Genomic DNA, 27,164 nt, shown 5'->3' with positions numbered 1-27,164 from the left:
TCTTTACCACCAACTTTCCAGGAAAATGATTTGATTCCCATCAAAATTTTCTCTTTTATAATGTGGTGAATCCATATAGTATTTTACTTTTTTATGATTGAACAGGGTAAAAAAAAAACGGGGGGAAAATGTTTAGTCCTTTTCATGATCTGACCCTGGGAAAATGCAGCAGATGATTTATCTCTATTGGTTTGAACGGGATATTATGAGTTGTGATTGGTGATTTTACGAGAGAATGAGAGAAATGATAAGATGAAAACAAAAATAAATATTAGAGAGAGTTTAGATCTCAAGAGAGAAGGGAGATCCTCTAATTTTGTATGAGATTTTTGTACTTTCCTCGAGTTTCTAGGATGAGAGTGATTATCTACAAGTCAGTAAACTGAGTAGATCTAAATGTAATATAAAAATTTAATCGGTGATGAATGACAGATCTAATCAAGGTACTGTAGCATTTCAGAGTATATAAAACTCCGAAAGAGATGCAACATATATAATCTAATTCATTAATTGAATAATCAAAATTTGATACTTCAGATTAAATAAAGCTATGTATTATATATGTTATCAATATTGGTAATTTGTGGAACAGAAAGTACATTGGTGATCCATGAATCCTCCCATACATGCAAACACACAAAAGTGTACCATTTACCCATCACAGGGTGTTAACTGTTAAGCGTATTCAACATACCAATTCATTCCAAGAAAGTTTACTATGAATTTCATAATATTTTCAACAAAAGTGTTCCCTGTTTGAATTAGAACCATACCCTTAAAGCTAAAAGGTCCCAGCTATAATGGAGCATTACGTACAGTTGTAACCTTAGGTGTATGTGTTTCTTTCGTACAGAAAAGCTGCTCGAATCCGGAATCCATTGACCCGATCTATACTTTCTTTCTTTCGTGTGCTTTTAATTGATGTTGAATCTTTGGTGGTTGATGCTGATCTGCGTCCTGGAGTTGCTGTTGGTTCCTTCCTCGTTTTGTCGTGCTTTCATCCTGTTCATATCCGAGTACATTTCCTCTATCATCGGCTTCAATAGACGAACACGAGCGTTTATGAACCAATTAGAGACCTGGACATTCATCGATCCGAATGCATACAATAAAAACAATCGAGTCTTATAATGTAATAGACTAAAACAGCAATCTAAATGCTCCAACCAGCTGGCTCCTTGTTAAGCCGCTTTTTATTGCAAGTAAATGTTTTTCTGCATCCTTAGGGTACCTGCAAATATGATAGTATATGTCAAAACATGTATAACCGTGTTCTGCAAGCAATACTCCGGTAAGAAGGCTTACGGATGAAGAAAGTTCTGAAACATCCATGATCGTAAAACCGAGACGGACTTCTCCGGCAACCTCTCTGTGGTCTCCATAGTTGATCCTTCTTTAGCTGCTTAAGGGCCCATTGCTCCTGGTTGAATGAATTCTGAAAAGATTTCTCCCTGCTTCTCGTGCATCCACTGTTGAAATTCGCTCCCATGGCTAGGATTTGGTTGCTGATCCTCTCCCTAAGGTTCTTGTATAAGAAAGAGATCGTATGTAGATTGAAACTAACGTGCACCCAAGGGTCCAACTCGGTTACAGCATGGAATTCAGATATGACCGTATGGATTTCATCCAAGCATTGATTGTATTTGTCATCAACCTGGTCTCAATAAAAGAAGGATAGAAAAGACGTTCAAGTACACCACAATGCAAGAAATTCGAGAGATGAATCATTTATCTTATGTATTGGATAATGAAGAAAATTATGCAGTTCATGTTTCAAAGTAGCAATTGATGCAGACCAAAACTGATCATTCATAATTCTACCAGCATAAATTAGATCAACATACCACTTGGAGCAAAGTCAGCAGTTGGGATTCTTTTGCCTCGACTGCCTCTAACTGAACTTCGGAGTAACCATTAACCTCAGGGAGATCATTCGAATCCATCACTGTCATCACTGTTGTTGCTCTGGCTCCTACACTCATCTGCTCTAGATTTTCAAGAGAATAGCTTGCAATTTGTGCTAGTATTTCTTGAACTGCATGAAGATATCTCGATCCCGATATCAAATGCGATACTTGAACTGGTCCATAGGAACCGAAACTCAGAGAAAGCTCCTTGGCATTGCAAGAAGTTTGTTCCGAGCCTAACCTTGTTGTATTCAAGCAACAGTTTATTTCGGAGGACCGGTCAGGTATATTGTTCCTGCTGATAACTCCAGGAAGCGATGTTGCAAGGCTTAAAGATAGCTCGTTACTGCTTTTCATGGAACCACGGGGATAATCCGGGCTCATATTTTCACCATTCGATGGTATCCACCCGTTTGGATCCGGATATCTTATCGACCAATACGGTTGAAACGCCGTCTTCAACGAGGTTTTCCCGGTAAGTTCAAGAGAACCAGGAAACTTCTCATACTCCCACTTACTGGTCATATTACCAAAAACTTCATTAAACACACAATTCACTGAGGTCACCATTGCAGAATTCATGCCATCAGAACATTCAATCAAAGAGTAGGTCCTGAAATCATGGGGGTAGATCGAAGGCGAGACGTTCGCTAACTCGTTTAAGTTTTCTTGAAGGCCACACCTTGCAGGTTGAGTTGAAGAAATGGGAGTCCTCCCCATGAATTGATCGTGAAACTCGATGTCATGTTCCGAACCCGAAGCGACACTCGCAACCTTTCTTCCAACCGTAGGGTCGAATAACCTGACATGATTAGTATGGAGATCATCACATAGATTGCCACTAAACCCCCTTGCACCGAGGGAAGCACCAGGAATCCAGCTAGTGTCTGGCTTTGGTTGATCTGGTTAAATAAGTTGGACTCGACTATCGAATCATTAGCAATCGTCCCCGGTGGATTCCCATCGACAACAACGGAATTTCGAACGAACATATCATTCTCCATTACACTTTTGGGCACAAAGATCCTTAGGCATATGGAGCTCCAACAACATGTAGGGTTCTTAAATCTTAGCCTTCATTTCATCTGTAAGTTCACTAAACAACTACCTTGACTTCAACTAAGATCATTCCACTGATCCACCGTGAACTTGAAGAACTGGTAAAATGGTAATGAAATGAAATCACCAAGTCAATGCATATAAAAAAAAGAATATGTTGGAAAAGTTAAAATTGGGGTTAAGGAAAATCATTTAAGGGAGCATCGATTCAAAAACGGGCACCGAATTCGGTGCCCAATTTTTTTTATTGAAAATAAAAATGGAATTGCATTTTAGTCCCTACATACTTTAGGGTATTTATAAAATTAGTCCTTAAGCTTCAACTATAAATACCCTAACCCATTTAGCTTCAAAATCATCCAAAATCATTTATTTCTCCCAATACTAGAGAGTTTTATTATGAGTTGTGAGTGTTTTGTAAACACCTGTAAATTTTCTCTCTTTGGTAAAAGATCTGCAACAGTCCGAAGACGTAGGCAAAATTGGTTGAACTCCGTTATCAATTTCGGGTATTATTTTTCCGCTCTTATTTCGTATTCTCGCTAATATGGTTATAGGGAAATTTACTAGTGTTATTTCTCAACAACTGGCATCAGAGCTTTGGGTGGTATGTAACATCCCAAACTACGGGTTAATGACTAAATTGTAAAAATTTCAGAATATGGTGATTAAAGTAGAATAGTTGAATAGTTTAATGATTTATGTAGAGATAATTCCTGAAAGTTATTAGTAAATATTAAAGGAGTCAAAGGACAAATAAGTAATTGAACAAGGAAAAATAATTAAATAATAATTAATGGGTATTATAATACCCATGTGGATAAGGACTGAAGAGATAAGCTTCAAAGCAATTCTCTTCTTCATCTTCTTCTCTTCTCCACGTGAAAACTCAAAGCAAAGGTGAGTTCTCTAATTTCTTGATTGTTTATTGATTTTAAGCATCAGTTTTGATCCTTAGAGGATAATTAAGCTTAAGGAAAGCTTAAGTTATCTTAAAATCAAAAGATGAAGAATTTATAAGAGATTTAAGAAAACGAGTTTTTATATGAAATCATGGAATAGAATTGATAAGTTGAATTTTAAGTTGAATTTGACTTGTCATCTATGAGAATAAGAAGATAGAAGTGTTAGAATTGTATTTAGAACATATGGAAAATTGAGTATGATTCTTGAATTTCATATGAAAGATAGAATTTTGAAGTTATAGATGATTTTCATGGATATAAGTTAGTTTGAGAAATGGTAGTTGGGTTTAAGGACATGGTAGGGGATTAAAATAAAAGAATTGAAGGAAAAATTGATGATTCTCGAGCTTAAAATACAATTTCTGGGTAGAGGGAACCGATACCCTATGAATGGGAATCGATTCCCTCTCTTGAACGAAAAATTACAGTATGTTCAGGGGGTATCGATTCCCCTTGGGGGTATCGATTCCCCCTAAATGAAAATATAGAATTTGATTCATTAAACCGGTTTAAGTTATTAACATCAAGTTTAAGTTTAGGCTTCTGATAGTTGTTTTTGAAATGATATATTTATGTATATTGAGCCTAAACAAGTTCCGGAATAATCAAAGGATTATAATCGAATCAAAGCAAGGCTAAGATGAGTGCAATTTAAATTGTACTTATGTGATTGATCAAACATTGGCTTGCGATGAGTCAATGATAGAGTTACTATGGTAAGAAGTAACTTATATAATGTTATGTGATTACTATGTGTACATTAGTACATATAATGGATGTATGTTTATATGTTACAAGATTTACATACTTACGTGAAAATGCAACATATTAGATATATTTTACACATACATACAAGTACATGTGATACGTGACTGAAAAGAAAAGAAACTGTTTATAAGAGAAAGATATGAATAAGAATGTGAACTATAAATGATATGCCCATGTTATGTGATATGAGAGCTAGGGGTATAGTTGGTATGCCAAGGGTCGAGGGTTTACCTATGTTCTTCGGGACATATGGACTGTTTACCTATGTTCTTCGGGACATATGGACTGATTACCTAGGTTCTTCGGAATCTATGGACTGGTCCTTCGGGACATTTATACGAGCTGTTGTGACAGCATAGTGGTGCACAACCTCAATGTACTCACATACCTTAAGTTCTCAAAAGTATACATGGGCTAATACATGGTCTTTACAGAGAGTAAATAAATAAATTGATTTGCTACTATGTATGTTTTGTTGTGAAGTAGTATATGTGTTCCATGGTATGTAGAGAAATGTTCGATATATATATTTATACGATAAAAATGTATTAAAAGTACTTGTATTATCTTATGTTTATCATGTATACTGAATTATATGCGACACGGTTGAATTCATAGATTGAATGTTTATATTTATGAGAAATGCATTATTATTATGTTTTTGCTTCATTAAGTCTATGACTTAACGTGTAAGTGATTTACACGTAGGTACTGAGAAGCAGAAGGATCAAAGCTAAGTTCAAAGTAACAATATATCTCTGCCCAAAGATCAGATCAGAAGTAAATTACACATTATGTATTATTATGTGATAAATAGGTTGGCATGTAAATAAAGTAGGTAAATTAGGTATTTATGCTCTGATCGAGTTTTGTAATATTTTAAACATATTTATATAAGTATAAATGCAAAGAAATGAACGGTTAAATTTTTACGAGTGTTATGTACAATTACGAAAATCACTGTAGCACTGTAGCAGGTTACTGTAGTACTGTTCATATCGTATTTCACCGTTCATAAACACGTTTTTATCTCAAAATTTTATACCAAACACAATTGAATAATATTTGATTGTATTTTCTTAATATAAATTCAAATGTTCAGTTATTTTACAAGGGTAAAGGTTTTGAAAATGTCAAATGTGACATCTCGGACTCGTATCCAGGTTGGGTATGGGTTAGGGTGTTACATGGTATTTTTTCGATTTTTTCTGCGAGATTACTATTCACTTGAATAGTGAATTTTGTGAATAGTGAAATTTGGTCGGCGACACGAGTTTGTCGACGGAGGTGTTCCAATACACGGTGGTTCCCAAAAATTATCAGAAACGATCCAAACGAAGCCAAATTCGAGTGAGAGCGATGGCTGCAAACGAAGGGAATGTGAAAATTGAGAAGTTCGATGGTGAGGACTTTGGCTTTTGGAAGATGCAGATTGAAGATTTTCTGTACCAGAAAAATCTATATCAACATTTCTCAGGAAAGCAACCAGAGGGCATGAACAATGAAGACTGGTTTCTTCTCGACAGACAAGACCTCGGAGTTATCCGACTGACGTTATCTTGCAATGTTGCTTTCAACATAGCAAAGGAAAATATCACAGCAAGTCTTATGGCGGCTCTCTCCAGTATGTATAATAAGCCATCGACCTCAAACAAAGTTCACTTTATAAGGTGATTATTCAATTTGCGGATGGCGGAATGGGCATCAGTGGCTCAACACCTAAATGAACTCAACACAATCACAACCCAGTTAAGTTTCGTGGCAGATCGAAATCTAGAAAGGGAAAATCAAAAACGGGAAAGAAATATTTTAACTGTTATAATTGTGTCAATAAGGGTCACTTTAAAAGAGATTGTCGAGCACCAAAGAAAGATACTGGCGCACAGGAATCCGCCAACATGACAGAGGAGATAGGTGATGACATGATTCTAAGCGTCAATAGTCCGATTGAATCATGGATCTTGGATTCAGGGGCATCTTTCCACTCCACCCCATACCAATAAATCATGGAGAACTATGTCAGTGGTGATTTTGGGAAGGTTCATCTAGCTGATGATGAAACCTTGAAGATCGTCGGAAAAAGAGACATCCGATTAAAGTTGCCAAACCAGATCACCTGGACGCTGAAAGGAGTGAGACGTATTCCTAGCCTCAAAAGAAATTTGATTTCTGTAGGACAGCTTGATGGAGAATGATATAGTACAACATTTTCAGGCTGTGAATGGAAGATTACCAAAGGAGCACTCGTCATTGCTTGTGGTAAGAATACTGATACTCTCTATGTAACCTCAAATTTATAAAATATCATTGCAGTAGAATATGCTGATGGAAAATCAAACCTATGACACCAAAGGCTTGGCCATATGAGCGAGAAAGGGATGAAGACACTTTTGTCAAAAGGGAAGCTGTCGGATCTAAAGAATATAGATGTCGGACTATATGAGGATTGCATTTTTGTCAAACAAAAAAAAGTCAGTTTTGCAAAGATTGACAAGACACCCAAGGCTGAAAAGTTAGAGTTGGTTCATATTGATGTATGGAGACCATCTCCAGTTCCATCTCTTACAGGCTCACTATATTATGTCACCTTCATCGATGATTCTACAAGGAATGTGTGAGTTTATTTTTTGAAGAAGAAATCAGAAGTCTTTGATACCTTCAGAAAATGGAAGGCCATGGTGGAAAATGAGACTGGTTTGAAAGTCAAGCGGTTGAGGTTTGACAATAGAGGAGAGTACAGAAACAGTAGATTCAAAGATTTCTGCCAAATAATGGGATCAAGATGGAGACAACAGTTCCTATGACACCGCAGCAGAATGACGTAGCAGAGCGCATGAACAAAACTCTAAATGAACGTGCCAGAATCATGAGGATACATGCCGGCTTGCCCAAATTGCTATGAGTTGAAGCTATTAACACTGCAGCTTACCTGATCAACCGTGGGCCCTCAGTTCCTTGGATGGTGGAATACTAGAGGAAGTTTGGAGCAAGAAAGAAATAAACCTCTCACACTTAAGAGTGTTTGGTTATATTTCTTATGTACACATAAATTCTGCTGAAAGAAGTAAACTTGATGTCAAGTCCAACAAATTTGTCTTTGTTGGTTATGGTGGTGATGAGTTCGGTTATCGATTTTGGGACTATGAAAATCGAAAGATCATCAGAAGCAGAGATTTCATTTTCAATGAGAATGTGATGTACAAAGACATGTCAACCGTAGAATCAAGTAGCTCAAATACCGAAGCTGGTGAATCAGAGTGCTATGATGAAACAATACAAGTGGAGGATTCAGTCAAGTGGGAGTCTTCCATGAAAGATGAGATGGACTCACTTATATCAAATCAGACGTGGGAATTAACTGAATTACCACTAGGCAAGAAAGCGCTCCATAACAAGTGGATTGATAGGATCAAAGAAGAGCACGATGGGAGCAAACTCTATAAAGCAAGATTTGTTGTCAAAGGTTTTCAGCAAAAAGAATGTATTGACAACAATGAAATTTTCTCTCCACTCGTAAAATTGTATACAATCAGACTGATGTTGAAAATTGTAGCTGCAAAAAATCTACATCTTGAGCAGTTAGATATAAAGACAGCTTTCCTTCATGGTGATTTGGAGGAAGAAATCTATATGAGGTAGCCAGAAGGCTTCATAAAGGCAGATAAGAAAAACTTGATATGCAGGTTGAAGAACTTGTATGGTTAAAACAATCTCCTAGACAGTGGTACAAGAAGTTCGATAGTTTCATGGGTAGCAGTGGTTTTACCAGATGCCAAGTAGATCATTGTTGCTACATCAATAAGTTCGACAACAGCTTCATTATTTTATTGTTGTACGTTGATGACATGTTCATTGTTGGCTCAGACATGCAAGAGATTATAAACTTGAAGCAAAAATTGTCGAAGCAGTTTGCAATGAGAGATCTGGGCGCTGCAAATCAGATTCTTGGGATGAGGATTAAGACAGACACAAAGTCGGGGACTTTGATGTTATCACATGTTGAGTACATCAACAAAATACTCTCCAGGTTCAACATGTAAGATGCTAAACCAGTAAGTACACCTTTAGGTGTTCATTTAGACTCTTCAAAGAACAATCACCAAAGAAGGAGGAAGAATGTGCACACATGGTGAAGGTGTCGTATGCCTCAACAATTCGAAGTCTGATGTATGCCATGGTTTGTACTAGACCAGATATTGCTCATGCAGTGGGAGTTGTTAGCATGTACATGAATAATCCGGGCAAGGTACACTGGAAGCAGTCAAATGGATCCTCAGATATCTGCGGGGTACTACAAATAAAAACACTTTGTTTCAAAGGTGGAGATACACTACAGGGTATGTCTATACTCTAGGAGGTACCGCAGTGAGTTGAGTTTCTCAACTACAAAAGATAGTTGCTCTCTCAACAACTGAAGCAGAATATGTCGTTGTTACGGAAGCCAGCAAGGAGATGGTTTGACTCCAAAGTTTCTTCGAAGAGTTAGGCAAGAAACAAGAAAACAATGTCTTGTATTGCGACAGTCAAAGTGCTATCCATCTAGCGAAGAATCCGTCTTTTCATTCCAGGACGAAGCACATACAATTGCGATATCATTTTAACCGGTCTCTTCTAGAAGATGAGATTTTGAAACTTGAAAAGATTAGTGGAGTTCAAAATACGTCAGACATGTTAACAAAGACTGTGACTACGAACAAATTGAAGTTATGTTCAGCTTCAGTTGGCATGCTAGAGTAACAAGACCAGAAATGATGCTACATTGATCGAAATGTGAATACATATTAAAATCAGTCTTCAAGTGAGATATTGTTGGAAAAGTCAAAATTGGGGACTAAGGAAAATCAATTAAGGGAGTATTGATTCAAAAAAAGGGCACCGAATTCGGTACCCAATTTTTTATTGAAAATAAAATGGGTAAATTACATTTTAGTCCTTGAATACTTTATGATATTTATAAGATTAGTCCTTAAACTTCAACTATACCCTAATTCATTTAGCTTCAAAATTATCCCAAATCATTTCTTTATCCCAATACTAAAGAGTTTTCTTATGAGTTGTGAGTGTTTTGTAAACACCTATAAAATTTCTTTTTTTAGTAAAAGATCTGCAGCAGTCCGGAGACGTAGGTAAAATTAGCTGAACTCCGTTATCAATTTCGAGTATTATTTTTCCACTTTTATTTGACATTCTCACTAATTTAGTTATAGTAAAATTTACTCATTTTATTTCCCAAGAATAATGGTACACAGATTTCACAGGAGCATCATGTGAAATGATTTAACCTATCAAAATAGCTGAACCGTTACAATTTCGGAGTATTTTTTCCACTTTTATTTGACATTCTCACTAATTTAGTTATAGTAAAATTTACTCATTTTATTTCCCAAGAATAATGGTACACAGATTTCACAGGAGCATCATGTGAAATGATTTAACCTATCAAAATTATTGAGGTCATTTCGTGCCCCACTCTCACACAAAGATAAGACTATTGCACCTATGGCAGAAGCATGTCAGTAAGAGTAAAATGGGACTCACAGTGCCATAAATCACTAAAATCCATGCAACTATGGCAATGAACACTGAAGCAATAGTTTGAAGAAAATCTAAAGTTGAACAAAACGGAAAAACATGAGAACATATATAAAAACCTTAAATCTTCATATATAAACAGTTCATGTACTAGAAAGTAGATTATTTAGAGGCTTCAAGATTCATTTTCTGCAATGCTTTGTGTGTCTGAAACAAAGATGTATAAGCTGGAAGAAGAAGAAGATGACCAGGTCCATTGTAATGCAAAGTTCACATGAAATCATTGGGTTTCTGTTTCTCCATAAAAAAGAGCATTGTCAAAAATGCCTGAAAAGAACTGCAGGGGAAAAAAAGATTATGTTTTCTTCTTTAACATGAAAGAATAAAAGAAATGATGAAAGAAAAGTAAAACACAAACAGGCGGGATTTAATCTGTTTGCATGACCATAAAAGCGGAGTTTTTTTTGGTTTTCTTTTTAATGAACTCAAACACCAAGAAACTGAGATATGTAAAAACAGCAGAAATCATAGAGAAAGCCCCAGAAAAATGAAAATAAAAAGCAGATGGTGCAGAAGAAGAAGAAGAACCATAGAAGGAGATGATGGCCCATTTCATTAAGAATGAGAAAAGATAAGTAAAATACAAGAAGATAGAGCATTACTCTTTGGTGTGCAGTGCTACTCATTTCTGTTGCAGGCGTTAGAGAGATGCCCCCCTCTCTTTCTCTTGTTTATCTGTTTTTTCTCAGCAATCATCACAATTTAAATATCTGGATTCTCTGTTGAAAAAACTTCTGCATTTCAGGTGCACCATTTTTTCAGACGAAAGTCATTTGCTTTAGCTTCTCTAATGGAATGTTTGATGCGAAAGGAGAGTGCATTAACAGAGAAAGTGTAAGCAAAGTAACAAAAAAACAACAATTTTTGAAGGGTTACAGCAAGAAAACACTGTATTGTTTGCAGTGTACTTTGAACATAAATGATGATGATGATGATGCAAGCTATGGCAAAAGGTGACGAGAGAATATTTGATGGGCAAAAATCTTTGACGCATTTATTCAAGCAATTACCAAGCTTGTTATTGCCATTGTTGGCCCCCCAAAACTCCTGCTACTACGATAATTTAATCTGAAATCGACATATTCTGCTCTAAATGAACCAGACAATTCAACATATAAATTATTATCATGATTCTACATCTAAAACTAACATTAGATTATTATAAAATCTTTCAATTAAAATTAAGAGAAAAGATTGACATATGAGATCTTAACTTCGACCTTTCTTCACAAAACAGATAATCTCGATATAGCCAACGACCACTATATTATTGATTGTGATTTTTCACAATTAAAAGAAGTGAACCCTTTCTAACCATTGTCATCCTCTTATTACCCTCAACAACTACTTATTTCTTATGATTGTGTATGGAATATGGAGGCAAACCGAATCTTTTGTAATGATGAACATTTGAAGCCATATCAGTTGATCTTGTGAATCTGATACTTGGATTTTTGTCAGTACTTGGTAGTGTTTGAAGCTGCTTTAGCAACAATTTGGTGTGTGTTTTGTGGGGATCATGACGTGATAATTCAACCCTTTCTTTCCCTTATGAATTGTCGTTGTCAACATGCCATGCTCGGTTCTTAAGATATGGTTAAAAACAAGGGTAAACTACAAGTTTAATACCCCAAACTATCACTTTTATTTCATTTAAGTCATTCAACTATTATTTTTTCAATAACATACTTAATGTTACGTTTTAGTTTAATTTTGGTCACCTACCGTTAAATTTTACATGAGATAAATATCTAATATCACTCAAGACATCCTACTTCTAATATCTAACAACAACGGACTCGAAAATTTAAAACATAACGTTCTTCATATGAGAGGAGTATACTACCAGCAAGGAAAATCTTTAGATTATTAATGTAGAAAAAATATCGATTCAATAATTACCGATGATTAGACTGATAATAAGTTACATCCTAGGATGTATTTATAATGCAAAAGAAAATTTATTTCAGTCTATTAAAATAAAGTCCATGGTCCATGAAATTATAATATACAAAATATTCGATTATTATTCTGTCTAAGAGCTTAAGAGGAGATGGTTTGTCTTGACTATCGAAGAATGCTAATTTTTTAATAGAGACAAAAATATGTTGACTTAGTTAGAAAGTGTATTAAAGTAAGTCATGAATTTAAAAAAATAGAGATACCAAAACCATAATTTGACGAAAAGAATCTAAACTTCTCCAAGACTTTAGATTCCATCTTCTTCTCAACAGAGGCAGATGTACAACCATATATGCTTGCCGTCGATGGCTCTAAAGCTCAATATACGCTTCGCGTCATCCGAAATCCCTAGCCTTCTCGTACTCGTCAAAGCCGGGAGACCCGAAACGACGATGACTTCCGTGACGCTCCGCCACTTACGTGTTGATATGATCTTTTTACGACTCAGTTAACGAATTACTCAAATGCCTAAATAACAAGCATCTCACCATAAAAGCTAGAAATACTTGAATAGCCAAACCATACTTAGACCACTTAAATTATTATTATCCGGTCATCTTCTGATCATCAAAAGCTTTTAGCACCGTCTTACGAACCTCTACATATATACAATCATTACATCAACATGTGTTATTACAAAACATATATGTCACTAATTACCAAAAGAATTGTTAAACTAACAATAAGAAGCAAGTTTAAGCAGTAAACTTTCTCATCTTATTAACTTGAGCAAAGATACATTTATAGGAAGTTTACAATAATAACAGCCTCTAACAAACTCTCAACGATACAACAACTTTTCCCGCCTTTATGAGCTATACGCTGCATGCATATCACGTGCACTAACAAAAGTAGAGTATCCTCAACAAGAATGTATGCGTGTCACACTTTCAATGAAGAAATTGTAAGATAAGAATGTATGTATGCCTGTACAGAAATGTTGATGAAAACAAGTTATTGTTGTCGTTTCAGGACAATAAAATGAGTGGATGGTAAGATTTGAAACATCTGGCTGACTCATATTCTCAGTTGGTTGTATCCTGATGTGGGGAAACAGTTGGTGTGCAGCGAAGCACCCGAAGAGGAAGATAGCATACGCAAATGCAATGGTTCGAGGGATTGATTGAGTCTGACAAAATCAGGGATGGATTCAAAGGTTGATCAAGGCCATCGTCCTCTCCTGGGACAAAACCAGGGATGCACTGGCTAACCCAAATTCAGTCAGTTATGTCTTAAAACATCACAACTTCATTTACACTAACATAAGATCGTCTTGAGACGAAACCCTAATAGTGAGAGGTACAAAACAAAACGAGACAAGGGTTGTTACTTTACGTCATTAAATTGTTCCGTCTTCTTCGACCAATCGGAGGGAGGAAGACTTCGTACTTAATAGGGTTTTGCAAAATTTGATGGTAGAAATGAATAGATGCATTCAGATTTTCGGTTTCATTCTCTGATACATCATTTTAATTTGAGTGTCACGTAAATAATTTAGATATATAAGAATTATCACGTTAACAACATCATTTGTTACTTCGACATAAAAGACAAATACTTTTAGAAAAATACATGCTAAAGTGATAATTAAGTCAATTCGATTTGGTTAGTTTAATTTCACATTTGATTTGGTTAAGAGTTAAATAAACATATCAATTTAGTTGTCGATTTTTATATCAATAACCGATTTAATCAAATTTACTGCTTTATATAAACATATTGGTCTAATTATGTCCCCAACCCCTGTACTTGTTTATTTTTGAAATTTAGTCTTGTTATGCCCAAGTATACCCTCCGCTAAGTGTTGAGGTAAGGGTTTCGTGCACCACCAGACCGACGAGGCACAAAGACTAGGATCATTGCCAAGTATAAGGTACCTACATCAATATTCGACAATCGATGAAGATTCACATGATCCCCGAAAGGCATCCGAAAATTTGTTCATCAAATTCATCACTTCACAAGGACAATCCACCACTTCGTCAAGTACGACTCCGTTCCAACTCGAGATAAAATTCTCGGCTTCGGCCCTGTTTGGAACAGCCTCTCTCAGGGTAGAAGCATAGAACTGTTTATAGCTAACTTGATGAACTTACTACCAGAACTATTAGGATTGTAATAAAATGTCAGTTTCCATTTACTGAAGCAAATCTACAATTTAGTTTGTTGAGGGAAGGGACAAGACAACCTTAGGCCACTGTATGTCAGATGTTCGACAACCTAGGAGTTTGAAAGAAACACCGAACTGTACTTACTATGCCTGCATCTTTCGACTAACCCAAAAATTCAAATTTAATGGGGTAAAAAGGAGAAAAAAGAGTGAAAGCTCTAGCTTTCCAGTAAGGTTTTGACACAGTAAGTCCCCAACAGAAACCACATGAGGATGAGGAGAGAAAACGAGAAGAGTCCGACCACGAAGGGCCACCCGACCAGCACTAACCCGAGGCAGAGCACCACAGTGAAAGGGAGGAATGATCTTACTATCGACATGGTATTGACCCACTGCCCCTTGAGCATCAACATTGCTGCCACGGTTATCATGTTCCAATTCATTGAACCATCGTAGCAGAGCCGGTTGAGACAGTTGGCAACAAACGAGTATGAGTTGCACGTGAATAGGTTGTAGCTCTTGTGCTCAAAGTAACGCACGCTTGACTGCAAGGCATCGTCCCATGTGAGCGCAGTCCCGTACTCTGTGTGCTGGTACCCACGCTTGCATGTGTGCCCGGCCAGGTTCGGGGGAAAGCAGCACTAGTTCCACAATAAAACTGGTTAATGAAACAACCACTAGTTCCAGCAAAGAGAAATGCCTTTGTATGCATGTAGAGATGTAAAAGGTTAAATTCCGACAAAACTATACCTTTTCTCTATTGAGTTGCACGTATCGAGCTACAGCACCAAAAGCAAAATCCTCAACATTAACAAAATACGATCCCGAAAAGTCCAAAATCGCTCCTGCCTCACGGCAAATGCCAACATGTCCAATGAAAGGTGCCAACCATGAGACAACTGGGAGTGGGGTCCAAACTAGACAACAAGGAAACTTCACATTCTTCGGATCAATTTCATCTAAAGGCCACAGATCATGTTGAATTCTAGATCCATCACGTTCAACATCATAACCTCTTTTTAGATCCATCATAGGAACTCTTCCACACAGCATACGGTTTTCTGCAATTCTACGTGGCGAACCATCATCATTTCAGACAACACCCTCAAACATGGACTTGTTATCCAATCACAAAGACGATAATTTCATTCTACAATAAATGCGTAATACCGTTACTTTTGAAAACGATTAACTGCAATATACAACACCAATAAGTAAACGCCATACAAGAAAAAGGCAACAGAATTGTGCCAAGATTGCAAAGGCTCTAAATGTCAATATATGGTGAATGGCCATCAACACAAACCAAAAGATTTTTCGAAATACTGCGGTCACTTTATTGCAGGTTGCAATCATTGCTATTCGAAATTGGGATTAAATCCGGATATATTTCATTTAGTTGATGAATAGTCCATATATTTCATTTAGTTGATGAATAGTCCAAACTAGAAAGTGAATGAGTTATGCCAGCATATCTTAGTAAGAGCATCAAGCCTTGTTCATTAAGATCCAAAATAAAATACACTATGATATATACGAGAACATTCGTGAATCGTAACTTTATTTATCTACCTGATAAAATGCTAAGTTCTTGTCCATTTCGGAACCTAGCAATTATCTAGCCTCGAATAACATTCCTTTTGACCCTTTATAGTATATCTAAATCAACTCAATTTGGAAACATCATCCCAACTTTACACAAACTAAAGACTCATCACAACATTGTGTTTCCCCCACAGCCGGCTACAGTGGACGAAGCGCCGTAAGGAGCTCCAAACCGACATGCAAGACTCCATTTCATTACAAAGCAATTAACAAATTTCCAAGCCAGGGGGCACAAAGGAAAGCAAAATTTGCATCACAAACTATCATCTAAAAGGGAACATGCATTTTACAACCAACAGATTAACACAACAAAGTTTGAAATTACTCAAATAGATCCTTTTCCTTGAGTCAACTATTCAGATTATTAAACCCTAAATACATCATTTTATCATTGAGAAATCAGCAAAAACAAATCCAGGCCGAAAACACCAATCAAATTATCAAGTCCCCAAGGTTCAAAATCAATCAAATTAAGAACAAAATAAAAACTTTAACTCTATGTAATGCATGTTGCTAAGAAAAAGGAGAGAAAAACCAAAGGAAAAAAAACGAAAACTTTACCAGTGAAGGAAGATGTTTCACTAACCTGCAACAAAAAAAAAGTAGGGTAAATTGCTTGAAAACAGAAAAGGGTAAAGCAAATATGAATCAAAGAAGAGATCTTTTTAAAGGGTTGGTAAAGAAGAAGAAGAAAGGTTGTTGGTTTGGGAATCTGTTTTTGGTCTTGGCAAGTGTTGTTGGAGGGTGGCGGAAGAGGTGACTACGCAGTTTCATATTGAAGATGCATAACAACAACTGATTTTATATAGTCTGACTAAGGTGAATTTTATTTATTTAAATACGTATGAATTAGTTATGAATGTAATATGTTGTTTAATAATAACTATGAATTATTTAAAATATATTTTGATATTAAATCATTCAATATTATTTTTTTAAATCATTCAAAGGTAAAGAACAAACACATAACATTAAATGATTAAATTCAGAACCAAATAAACAGTACTAAGACTCAATTTCGGAATTATCAGAATTTTTTTTATAAAAAAGAAAGAAAGAAAAGAAAATAAGATAAAAAGGAATTGGGATTTGGAAAGAAAAGAGAGGCTATGGTAAGGTTCATGAACAATTCCGGATTTTCGCTTCCCGGTGTGGGACCCACGCCCACTCTTTCACCTTTTTTTTTATTTGAAAATTTTGTGAAGATACCATTTTAAAAAGGTTAAACTATTCCTATAGTAATTAAAATTTAATTTGTTTTCATTGTGGTCACTAACATTATCTGAGGTTAAAAGATGTTAACGTAACACGTTAAAATTTTATTTTCCTTAAAAAATAATTTTTAAATTGACAATTGTTGCAAAGGTCAATTTTTTATGATAAAAAATGTCGACGATCAATAATAATAATATCAGATAACAATGGATCGAAAAGTTTAAATTTTAATTTATATTGAATAGTCACTTCCTTTCTTCGTCGTTTATAAATTCAGTGATTTTTTTATCGAAAAAATCATCAAAATATTTTTATTTTTTCTCTTTCTTTCTTTTATTTTAGTTTAAACTCGTCGAAAATATTTTCAAGCTCCTCAAATCTCCATTATATTAAAAATTAAAATTTTCTGATATTTTGTTATAAACTATTTATTCAACTTAAAATCGAACTATATTAATCTTGTGGACAAGCATGATCTTTTTACGTTGAAATTAACAACTATCGACTTGAAAAATTAAGGACCTTTTTGAAGGAAGGCTTTATTGTGTCACATTGACATTTTTAATGTCAGTTATCATAATAAAAAAATTAAATAATCAATAATTATATGTAAATTAAAGTGGAAACATCCTAAAAAATCACTTACCATCGTTGTAGTTTACCCTTCATTTAAAAAAATTTAAAGTAAAAAAAAATTAAAACATAAATTCTTTAAATTTAATTTTTAAAATGACATACCACTCCAAATATTTACATAAATGATCATTTTGTCTAAATTGATTATGTTCGATAGAAAATGTTAGTTGACTAACGGTCAAATTATGTTGTTAATGTAATATTTTTATATGTGTCTAATTATATTACATCATCACTTTAAGTGGTATGACACATATTACGTTATCAATTTGAGCGATGTGACACACGTAATGTCATGTGATATATATCACATCTTCAATTGAACACACGTAAAAATATCACATCAATAATATAAATTATTAGTTAATCAATTAATAATTTATATCTAATAATATTTGTTTTGACTAAAAGTTAAAATATTTTAAAATAAAACACTTCAAAAAAAATAAAACGTGAATTATTTATATAAACATCAAAGTAATTGTGTCATTATTATTTTGTTTTTAAAATATTAGATAAATTATCTCAGGATTGATTTATTTCCACGTGTGTCAACTTTTTAGAAGGTTCTGGATTAAATCAATAAGGAACCTACTGATTATCAAGACGAAGACCTTGATAAAGATATCCACATATATTATATTATATCCTATAATCTTTTCTTCAGCGAGCATTTTGTCGGAAATCATATTATATAAGTGATTTGATGTTGATTTTATAATTATTAACATGTTATTATCATTATATCTATTTTAATATTGATGATACTTACTACTCACCTTCGATAATAATATTTGGTAGCATAATTTACTTTTTAAGTGTTTAATTAGATATTTTAACTCTTTTTATGTACGTGTTATTTTATTGAATATGGTAATAATAATATTTATTTAATTTTAAAAACAATATACATTTAATTAATTAATATTATTGTCATGTATATATTTGCATTTCGTCTCTTTTGAATAAAAATAAAAGAAGATGGTGAAATTCAGTGTAAGAAACAAATACATGTAACCTAACCTAACAATTAACACTTGCCCACAAAATTTCCATGGCTTCTAACCTTTTCAGTGTATCTTGCATTATTATTTATTCTCAAGTGCACGCACGCACGCACATAATATATAGTTCCAAGTACTTTATATAATAATCCGTTGGTCTGAATTTCTTTTAAAATTATTTTATAATTTCGTGGTAATATTACTATATATATATATATATATATATTTGGCAAGGATATTATTATAATTTTCGTTTGAATAAACTCTAACACATTGTATATATAATATTGTTTGAATTTGAGTCGATCAATGAGAACATATTGCCCTTTATTATTGGGATCATACCTTAAATCTTATTTTGACATCACTTGAGATTATTAATATCTTATTTATATGTATATAACATGTCTTGAAGAAGTGAGGACATAATCTCGAAATAGAAATCTTGAAATTTTAAAATGATGATATTGTATGTCTTATTAGGTATATCTTCTAAGAACCCATAACATATACATGATAAAATCATAATCAAATATTAGAAGGATTATATTATTTAATTTTTAGTACAATGCGTAACGATATCAGTGAATCCTGAATATTGTTTCAGGTTTATTACTGATATTTTTAAGGGTATATCTTTTTGGCTCTTTAACTTTATTAGTTTAGTTATTTTATCCCTTAAATTGTTATTATTATTAAACCTTTATTTTTCAAACACACTACTTTGTATTTATTAAAATATTTTCACCTATTTTTCTTTTTTCTATTAGATCATAAAAATAAAAATGATAAAAATTATACAAAAAACTAATAACAACATTTTCGTAAGGACGAGATAATTATTTTCCTTTCCTTTCCTTTCCTTTCCTTTCCTTTCGTTTTCTTTTCTTTTCGTTTTTTGATCACATCTAGGTTTTTCTTCAACATTCTTACAGTTGACAAATGCTAAACCTATTCATAATACTAAACACGGTTTTCAAGTGGTATCCTCCACTGCAATATGCAGCTGATCACTTATCTGAGGAATCGATCCACTCTCGTTCAGGACGGGAAGTGCCGATCCCCCCGTTTCGAATGAGCCGGCACTTTACTCATCGCCCCTTTTTTTTTTTTTCTTTCTTTGCACATTTAGAAGTAAACCTTTATGGCGGCCTGGCTCTTCAAGCCAGGAAACAGCTAATGAAGTTCTTATTACATCAAAAATCAACATGTAATTTGATTTCCCGACTTTGGCCTTTCAATATACAGCTGTTGAAGACGTCGTAGTCGGGACATGAGCTGTGCGAATGATGGTCGGAGATGTGGCTCCCTGCAGAGACGATAACACAAGTTATATTAATGTGAGTTCCACAACAATCAATATTACCTATATGATATGCTCGTAACTTGGACTGAGTCACGAGCATGACTAACCATAAAAAAAAAAAGATTATTCTAATTATTTTGAATTGATCATGAGCAAAAATCCTTTTATTTAATGCAAGGGAAAGATAACTTGGGTTTGTTTCGGAAGTTTACGAGTGCCCGAGAAACGAGACCAATTTAACATTCGGATGAGATTGAATCAATATTACCTATATGATATGCTCTGGACGAGCACGAGCATGACTAACCATAAAAAAAAAGATTATTCTAATTATTTTGAATTGATCATGAGCAAAAATCCTTTTATTTAATGCAAGGGAAAGATAACTTGGGTTTGTTTCGGAAGTTTACGAGTGCCCGAGAAACGAGACCAATTTAACATTCGGATGAGATTGAGATTGAATTAGTCCATTTTATATGATCATTCTCCATACATGGATAAATGTAAAAAAAATTATGTCTAGAACTCACGTTTGCCAACATTCACGTATAATCTGCGCAACCATTGGATCGACATCTTCGGGAATTTCAAGACGCCTATTCTGGAATCCAACAGCTCCAACAACTTGCATTGGATTCAAACCTTTCCAAGGAACACGCAGCGTAACCAACTCCCATAATATCACGCCAAAACTGTACACATCACATCTGAAACCAAGCCAGTCTATTCGTATGAGAAACGGGATAGAAATGTCAGTGAAACACGCATGTACCAGTAAAAATTCACTTACTTCTCATTGGCTGGTTCGTTCCTTAGAACTTCCGGGGCCATCCATTCGGGCTGCAGTCCAAGTGAAAACATTTACTTCATAAAAAGATGATATATTTGGATAAATAGGTAACATAAAATTCAAAGTGAAACGAAGGATCAGTCTTTTAGTAATACTACCGTTCCAGCAGTAGACTTTGAAGAGAGGAATGTGTGATGTTTCATGCGCGACAACCCAAAATCACATACCTGAATGGAGAAACAAACATACATATTCCAAACGAAATCCATAAACATCTTCCAGCAGAAACTTAAGCAATCAGTAAAGTAGCTTAAAAACAAGGAACAGCTTTAGCCAGGAATTAGATTTATGATAAGAACCTTTACAACCCAGTTCTTATCGACAAGGAGATTTGGTGTTTTCAAATCTCGATGCACTATAGTAGGATGGCTTGTGTGCAAATAATTCATTCCTTTAGCCTGCAAATAATAGCATGTTTTAGTTAAAAATAACAGAGCAGAAAGAAGAATAATGAAAAGGAGAGACGGAACTTTAGTGCAAAATAAAAATAAATAATTTATTCACTTGTGACTCCTACCACATCAAGAGCCATTCGCATCCGTCTCTTCTCATCAAGTTGCGGATTGGATCGATGCAGTAGCTTATACAAACTTCCCCTGCATAAGAACGAGGGAGGAACAAGAAGAAAGTAAAACAGGATGGCCAACCTTGTCATATTAATTAATCAGTTATTGGCAGAAAGCACAAAACCAATAAGAGTGGTCATCTTAATAAAAAAGAACACAAAGAGAAAAGGATACGCCGTTTTCATACACAGCAAAAGACAAAACGTATGCACTTAGTAGCTTACACAGGGGTACAGGGAGATTCCAATACCTACTATCAACAAACATAACATCAGTGACAAAATATGCACAATATTACCAGGAGGACATAGAGCTAACACTATTTTCCTTTTTCAACTTTTAATACCAGAGGGAAATTACCATGAAGCATAAAATGACCACTAATATCCATAACAACTGAAAATAGCATACAAATAATGTTAACTTACTAATAACAAAAGAAGAGAAAAGAGAACAATTTCGATTTTGTACAGAAAATCAACCTGGGTAGAAACTCTGTGAGTATAGAGAAATGAGGGGACTGAGTAACAGCTCCCATGAAAAGAACAACATTTGGATGTCTCAACCTTAACATGATTTCAACCTGCGCAGGGTCATCAATCAGAGATGACCTCAATTCTCAATATAAATTCATTCAATTCTATAGTAAAATTAAGCTCACAAGCATGGAAGGAAATTAACAAGCATGATACTATAGGAAGCTCTTTGGGGCTTACTTCACATTTAAACTGAACCAATGCATCACCAGAGAAATCTTGATCTAGAAACCTCTTCACAGCAACCTCCTGAAGAGCCAACAAAGAAAATGAGTCAAATACTAAAATGAAAATACCATAGAAGTCATTGAAGAGAATTTTGGAACAAGCCGTATATATACTGTTATCAGTCATAGAAGAATTATTCAACAGAAGCTAATGCAGATGCAACTAGTAAAAACTTACTACAGCAGTCAGATTTTTTTGAGATTTTTGTAAGTTTGAATCAGATATTACCATGACTGTGCCATCATATAGCCCTACGGTATTTGCCAACTAGGAAACTTGGCATAAACAATGTCAATGTCACTGCTTAGATAAAGAGTTTTTTTTTTTTTTTTAATTTTGGCATGTAGCACTGTTATTGTGTGTCATTGTATCATTTATTATACTACTCCTAAAAGTTCCACGGAACAAAAGTAATAGCAAATGTAACTCACAGTGCCATTCCAATCTGCTAGGTAGACCTCACCATATGATCCTGCAAGACAAGAGTTCATCTATTAAGCAAGTGTGCACTGGTACGGCACAGTCAAGTCATATTCAAGCAAGTACCGCATTCTGACTGTAGACCCAGTAAAACATGAATATAAAAAAAATGCAATCAACTGTGCTAGTTCCTATTCCTAAATTGTTGCATCAAAAAGCAGGTTTAACCTATTCCACAAACATCAATTTGCAGTTTTCAGGTCTAGCAGACTTGCACAATCCAGTTCAGATAAAATGTGAAACTTACAGGATTGTCCCTTATACTGTGCTAGTCCATGTTAGCCTAGGCAGGAGATATCCGATACTTAAAAGAAATAGGGAAATTATCAATGAGGCCTTACCAATACCGATGCGTTCACCAATTTGAAGATCCTCCCATGGGATTTCCCATTCTGAAACCTCCCTTAGCATAGGATGTATCTTCTCACTGTGAACCCTACTAATCAAATGCAAATCACAACCTGTGGTTTCAATCAATTCCAATGCAGATTCTTTATTGAACTCTGTACCAGAAGTCCTTTGTATTAACTTGTCATTCGTGACCAAGACATTTTCTGACTGTATTTGGCAAAACTCATTAGCAGAGCAGAAGGAAGTCTCACAAACTTCTGTCTGCTCATTAGTCGTATTACCAACAAGAAATTCCTCACATGTAGCATCAGATGCAGATGCAACTTTAGTTTTTAATGTTTTTATGGCCTTCATTCCATCTCTGTGGTATTTAGCCATGTGGTTTTGTCTAAGATTTGAATCAGTATTTTCTGCAGACTCTATGCCAGAGGATACAAGACGGTGAACATTGATTGGCAACTCATTTGAATGGCAGCTAGAAGCAGCATCTACATTTATCCCTTTCACTACTTGTTCAGCCCTACTTTGTTCACAAAGATCCTGCAAATTAATATCCATGAACAAATCTGGAGGGGGTGATGTGCCACTCTCCATCAAAACAGCATGTAACTTTTGAGCAAATTCTGGGTCCTTTGCTGCACTGATAACATACTTAGAAACATTTTTAACCTTTCTCTTTTGCGCTGATGGTGGCTTTTCATGGATGCTAGAAACATTTTCACTAGATTTAGGTGTCAAGGGAAGAAGCTTCCCAAAATCCTGTTCAAATCTCTCCAAGACAGCTCTTTCAGCATGGCTCCTCTCCTCTTCATTTGCCTGACTGCTGACAAATTCTGTTGACCTCATGGCACCATCTTTAGGGCCCATATCGAGAGCAGCTGAAACTGACAAATCTACAATTCCTTTGTCAAGCAGAACAGGTGGATTCTGAGAAGCTTCAGTACGATCAGCAAAGCCTCGTACATCCAGCGCAGAACTTAGGAGGTGACAGCTTGGTACTTCAGCAGGAATTAGTGTCCCAGGAGCACCCATCAGATCGATAATGTATTCACTGCATATTTCAGATAATTAATTACATCAGCATGTGTCGATACAAAAATGAACTTTTCTTTGCCAGACAGCAAAACTGCTTAAAGGCTGAAGCAGAAGACAGGATGGAACTGGAAAAGAAAAAGAAAAAAACTCAAAAGTTGTGTATTTAGCCTGAATGATTGCATCAACTAAAGAACATTGCTAAACAGAAAATATTAACTGGTATGACAAAATGTCAAGGGATTAAGTCAAGAAAAAAGACCTTGATATGCACAAATAGTATAATACACTGCATAATTACCAAAACCATAGATGATTAAAAACAATTGTAGATAGAGGAGACTACCTTCCGTTATTCATTCTGACCAAGTTCACAGCTCCATCATCTGTACCAGTGTAATAACTCCCTTTGACCAGAATGCAGGGGAGGTTAATTCTATCAGCTAGAACCTGGAACCCGAAACATAAAACAATTTCCTTATAAACGGTCCACATACAGTTATCCTTAATGCAAGTTAAAAGTAGACAAAAGTGGCAGGATATATGACTAGCAGAAAAGTAAGTCAAATAAAAGATATCAAATGAAAAGGAAAAAGAGAGGTGGTGTAGACATTAGTGAAGTTAAAAGGAAAACATCTTTGATGAATTCATTTAACTAATGGGAATAACAGGAGTCGAGGGCTTTTAAAACCTTAAAAAGCAAGGCTCTGTGACGAGAAAGTCCGACATCAAGCCGTCCAAGTGGAAGAATGATAGTGTTAAGAGAATTCCGTAACTCATAACTTCTCGAAGTCCACATTCTCAACATCTCTTCAGCATCAGAAACAGGACCACCCATTCTATTTACAATTATTTCGGTAATTTGCTGAATCATGCCATTTAAAACTGGGCCATGACCAAAAGCTTGAGCCTGCACATATATGTTATACACTCTTTTCTCAAGTGCTTGCAATTCATGATCAAGCAATCGGTTAACCAAAATTACTTCATAATCAACATTATTCAACACTGATACTGCTTGAAGATCAACCAAAGTTGGCATCTTCCCTTTGGCACCCAAATTTGAGGCAATTCCATACACATCATAAAATCCATCCACAATCTTTTCATCATAGTTTACAACATTATTATAATTCTGCAAATAACAAAACAGAGAATTTATTTTTCTTTTCCTCAAGAGATAAAGAAACAAATATATGATCTAATGTGTTTTAGAACATGCCCAGTGCATAAAAACCATAAAAAAACATAATCAAAATTAATAACAAGTAATATTCATATCCATATTGAATACAATATCCCAATAACCAATAACAAATCAAAACATAATAACAGGAATAAATAGAAGCAAGGTACATATATCATTTATATTTATGGGGAAAAAAGCATACATGTAAATTTTATTGGGGTGGGGGGTGGGGCTAAGGAGAAAGCTTTACCAGCTAGCTCTGCTTAAAAAGGAGATGGCATTGTATAACAGAGTTCGAATAAACAAGCATATTGCCATGCTGAAACACTAAAACAAGTTTTCATATGATAGAAACACAGTTCATTGGCTGCGGCAAGCAAAACTTAACATGTTTAAACAGTGAGATGTTCTCAAAGTAGATGAAGGAACCAATACAATAAAGATGTACCAATTGCAATATTTAGCAAAACTTCAATTAAAACAGGTAAAAAGACTAACGAGAATTTCAAAAACCAATGAATTTTTATCCCAAGCAATTCATGAATAACGAGAATGGCATCAAAGCTAAGAATTTCAAAAGTTTACAAGTGAATATGTGTTCTGCAATTGAAAATCCTCATTTACAATACCAATGAAAACAAACAAACAAACAAACAAACAAACTAGTAATCACATTGAGAAAACATGAAACGCAATCAGAATTTATTAGTAAAAGACATCAATTCACAAAAGGGTGGGATGAAGATAAAAGGAATAAATAGAATGACCACATAACTGAATTAAAGGAACAAATAATTGACTATTGAAACCGATTCAAACAGGAAATACAATCTCGAAAATCTAATTATATTAATACGTATATATATCTGAAATATGAAAGAATATATTACCCAATAACGAAGCGAGAGTAACTCCACGAACGCCTTGGTATCTGTGCCGGCGAGGCTAATCCTTTTAGCTGCGTCGATCTGAGCTGTCTCGGGATCGGAGGCACTGATCGCCAAGGCCAACTGCATCTGAAACTCCTCTTCTAATAAATTAAAATCCACCTCGTCTCCAGCCGTCCGATCTGCCTCGACCGATTCAACGACCCCAATTCTCCCCATTGTCCTTGAATCAACCGAAAGACGATGAAGGAGAAGAAGAATTTGTCGCCGTTTCCGGTCCAGACACGCTCACCGGATTCGAATTCGGACTCGAGGCGATCAGAGACCGCGCCTCCGCCAATCGTTGGTGCTCATTTAAACCACCGCCGATGTGGAGCTTCCTTAAGAGATGCTTCATTTTCGACATCGATCATCAACAGCGACTATTCTTTTCTGTTTCCTTTTTTTTAAAGAATAATTTTTGGTAATTGTTTCTCTTTTTGTTCTTGTTCCACTGTTCTTAATTTCTATACTATTCTATCTACAGTCTTAACCTACGCCCAAAGGACCAAAGTAGATTCGCTTATCCTGCGCACTCTTTTCCCGTCAAAGCTAAAAAGTAAACGGTTTCCAACAATAAACGCCCAACAAATTCCCTCCAAATACACATACAAAAATGGCAAAATCGATGGAGTAATGCAATCCATGAATTATTTTTTCATTTGGGGTGATTGTTACAGTGATCCATGAGATCGTCGGTTGCTCCGGGCTATCAACATAGGTCGTTATATGCTCCGAACGACCTCCATAGGTCGCACAGTGCATCTTCGCCTAAAAGCTAAATTATCGATATAAGTAATATTTATTACTTGGGAAATTTAGATAATCTTCGTTCGAAGCACATGGTGACCAACGTCGGTCGTTTGGAAGATATGAC

At 35.1% G+C, this 27,164-nt stretch overlaps 1 protein-coding gene and 2 pseudogenes across 4 annotated transcripts; all 3 read right to left on the bottom strand.

The window, feature by feature from the left end:
- Nucleotides 1-689: 689 nt before the first annotated feature.
- Nucleotides 690-2,813, bottom strand: LOC120176864 (annotated as a pseudogene).
- An 11,590-nt stretch (nucleotides 2,814-14,403) lies between these two features.
- LOC120176838 (protein REVERSION-TO-ETHYLENE SENSITIVITY1-like) lies at nucleotides 14,404-16,761 on the bottom strand. Of its 4 annotated transcripts, XM_039183153.1 has the most exons (4): nucleotides 16,555-16,761; nucleotides 15,114-15,513; nucleotides 14,575-15,004; nucleotides 14,404-14,541 (listed from the first exon to the last, which is right to left on the bottom strand). In XM_039183153.1, the coding sequence occupies exons 2-3, from the start codon at nucleotides 15,414-15,416 to the stop codon at nucleotides 14,582-14,584; spliced, it is 726 nt and encodes a 241-aa protein (XP_039039084.1). In that variant the 5' UTR covers nucleotides 15,417-15,513; nucleotides 16,555-16,761; the 3' UTR covers nucleotides 14,404-14,541; nucleotides 14,575-14,581. The 4 variants fall into 4 exon arrangements, with proteins under 4 accessions (XP_039039084.1, XP_039039083.1, XP_039039086.1 ...); XM_039183152.1 differs by lacking the exon at nucleotides 14,404-14,541 and having other exon boundaries at nucleotides 14,548-15,004; XM_039183155.1 differs by lacking the exon at nucleotides 14,404-14,541 and having other exon boundaries at nucleotides 14,548-15,004; nucleotides 15,114-15,432.
- Nucleotides 16,762-20,655: 3,894 nt separating this feature from the next.
- Nucleotides 20,656-26,711, bottom strand: LOC120176873 (annotated as a pseudogene).
- Between the last annotated feature and the right edge of the window lie 453 nt (nucleotides 26,712-27,164).

Source organism: Hibiscus syriacus, unplaced genomic scaffold (genome assembly GCF_006381635.1).
Source record: "Hibiscus syriacus cultivar Baekdansim isolate YM2019G1 unplaced genomic scaffold, ASM638163v2 tig00112259_pilon, whole genome shotgun sequence".
NCBI lineage: Eukaryota > Viridiplantae > Streptophyta > Magnoliopsida > Malvales > Malvaceae > Hibiscus > Hibiscus syriacus.
Note: the sequence above shows the minus strand (reverse complement) of the source record. Positions and strands in the feature narration are given on the sequence as shown.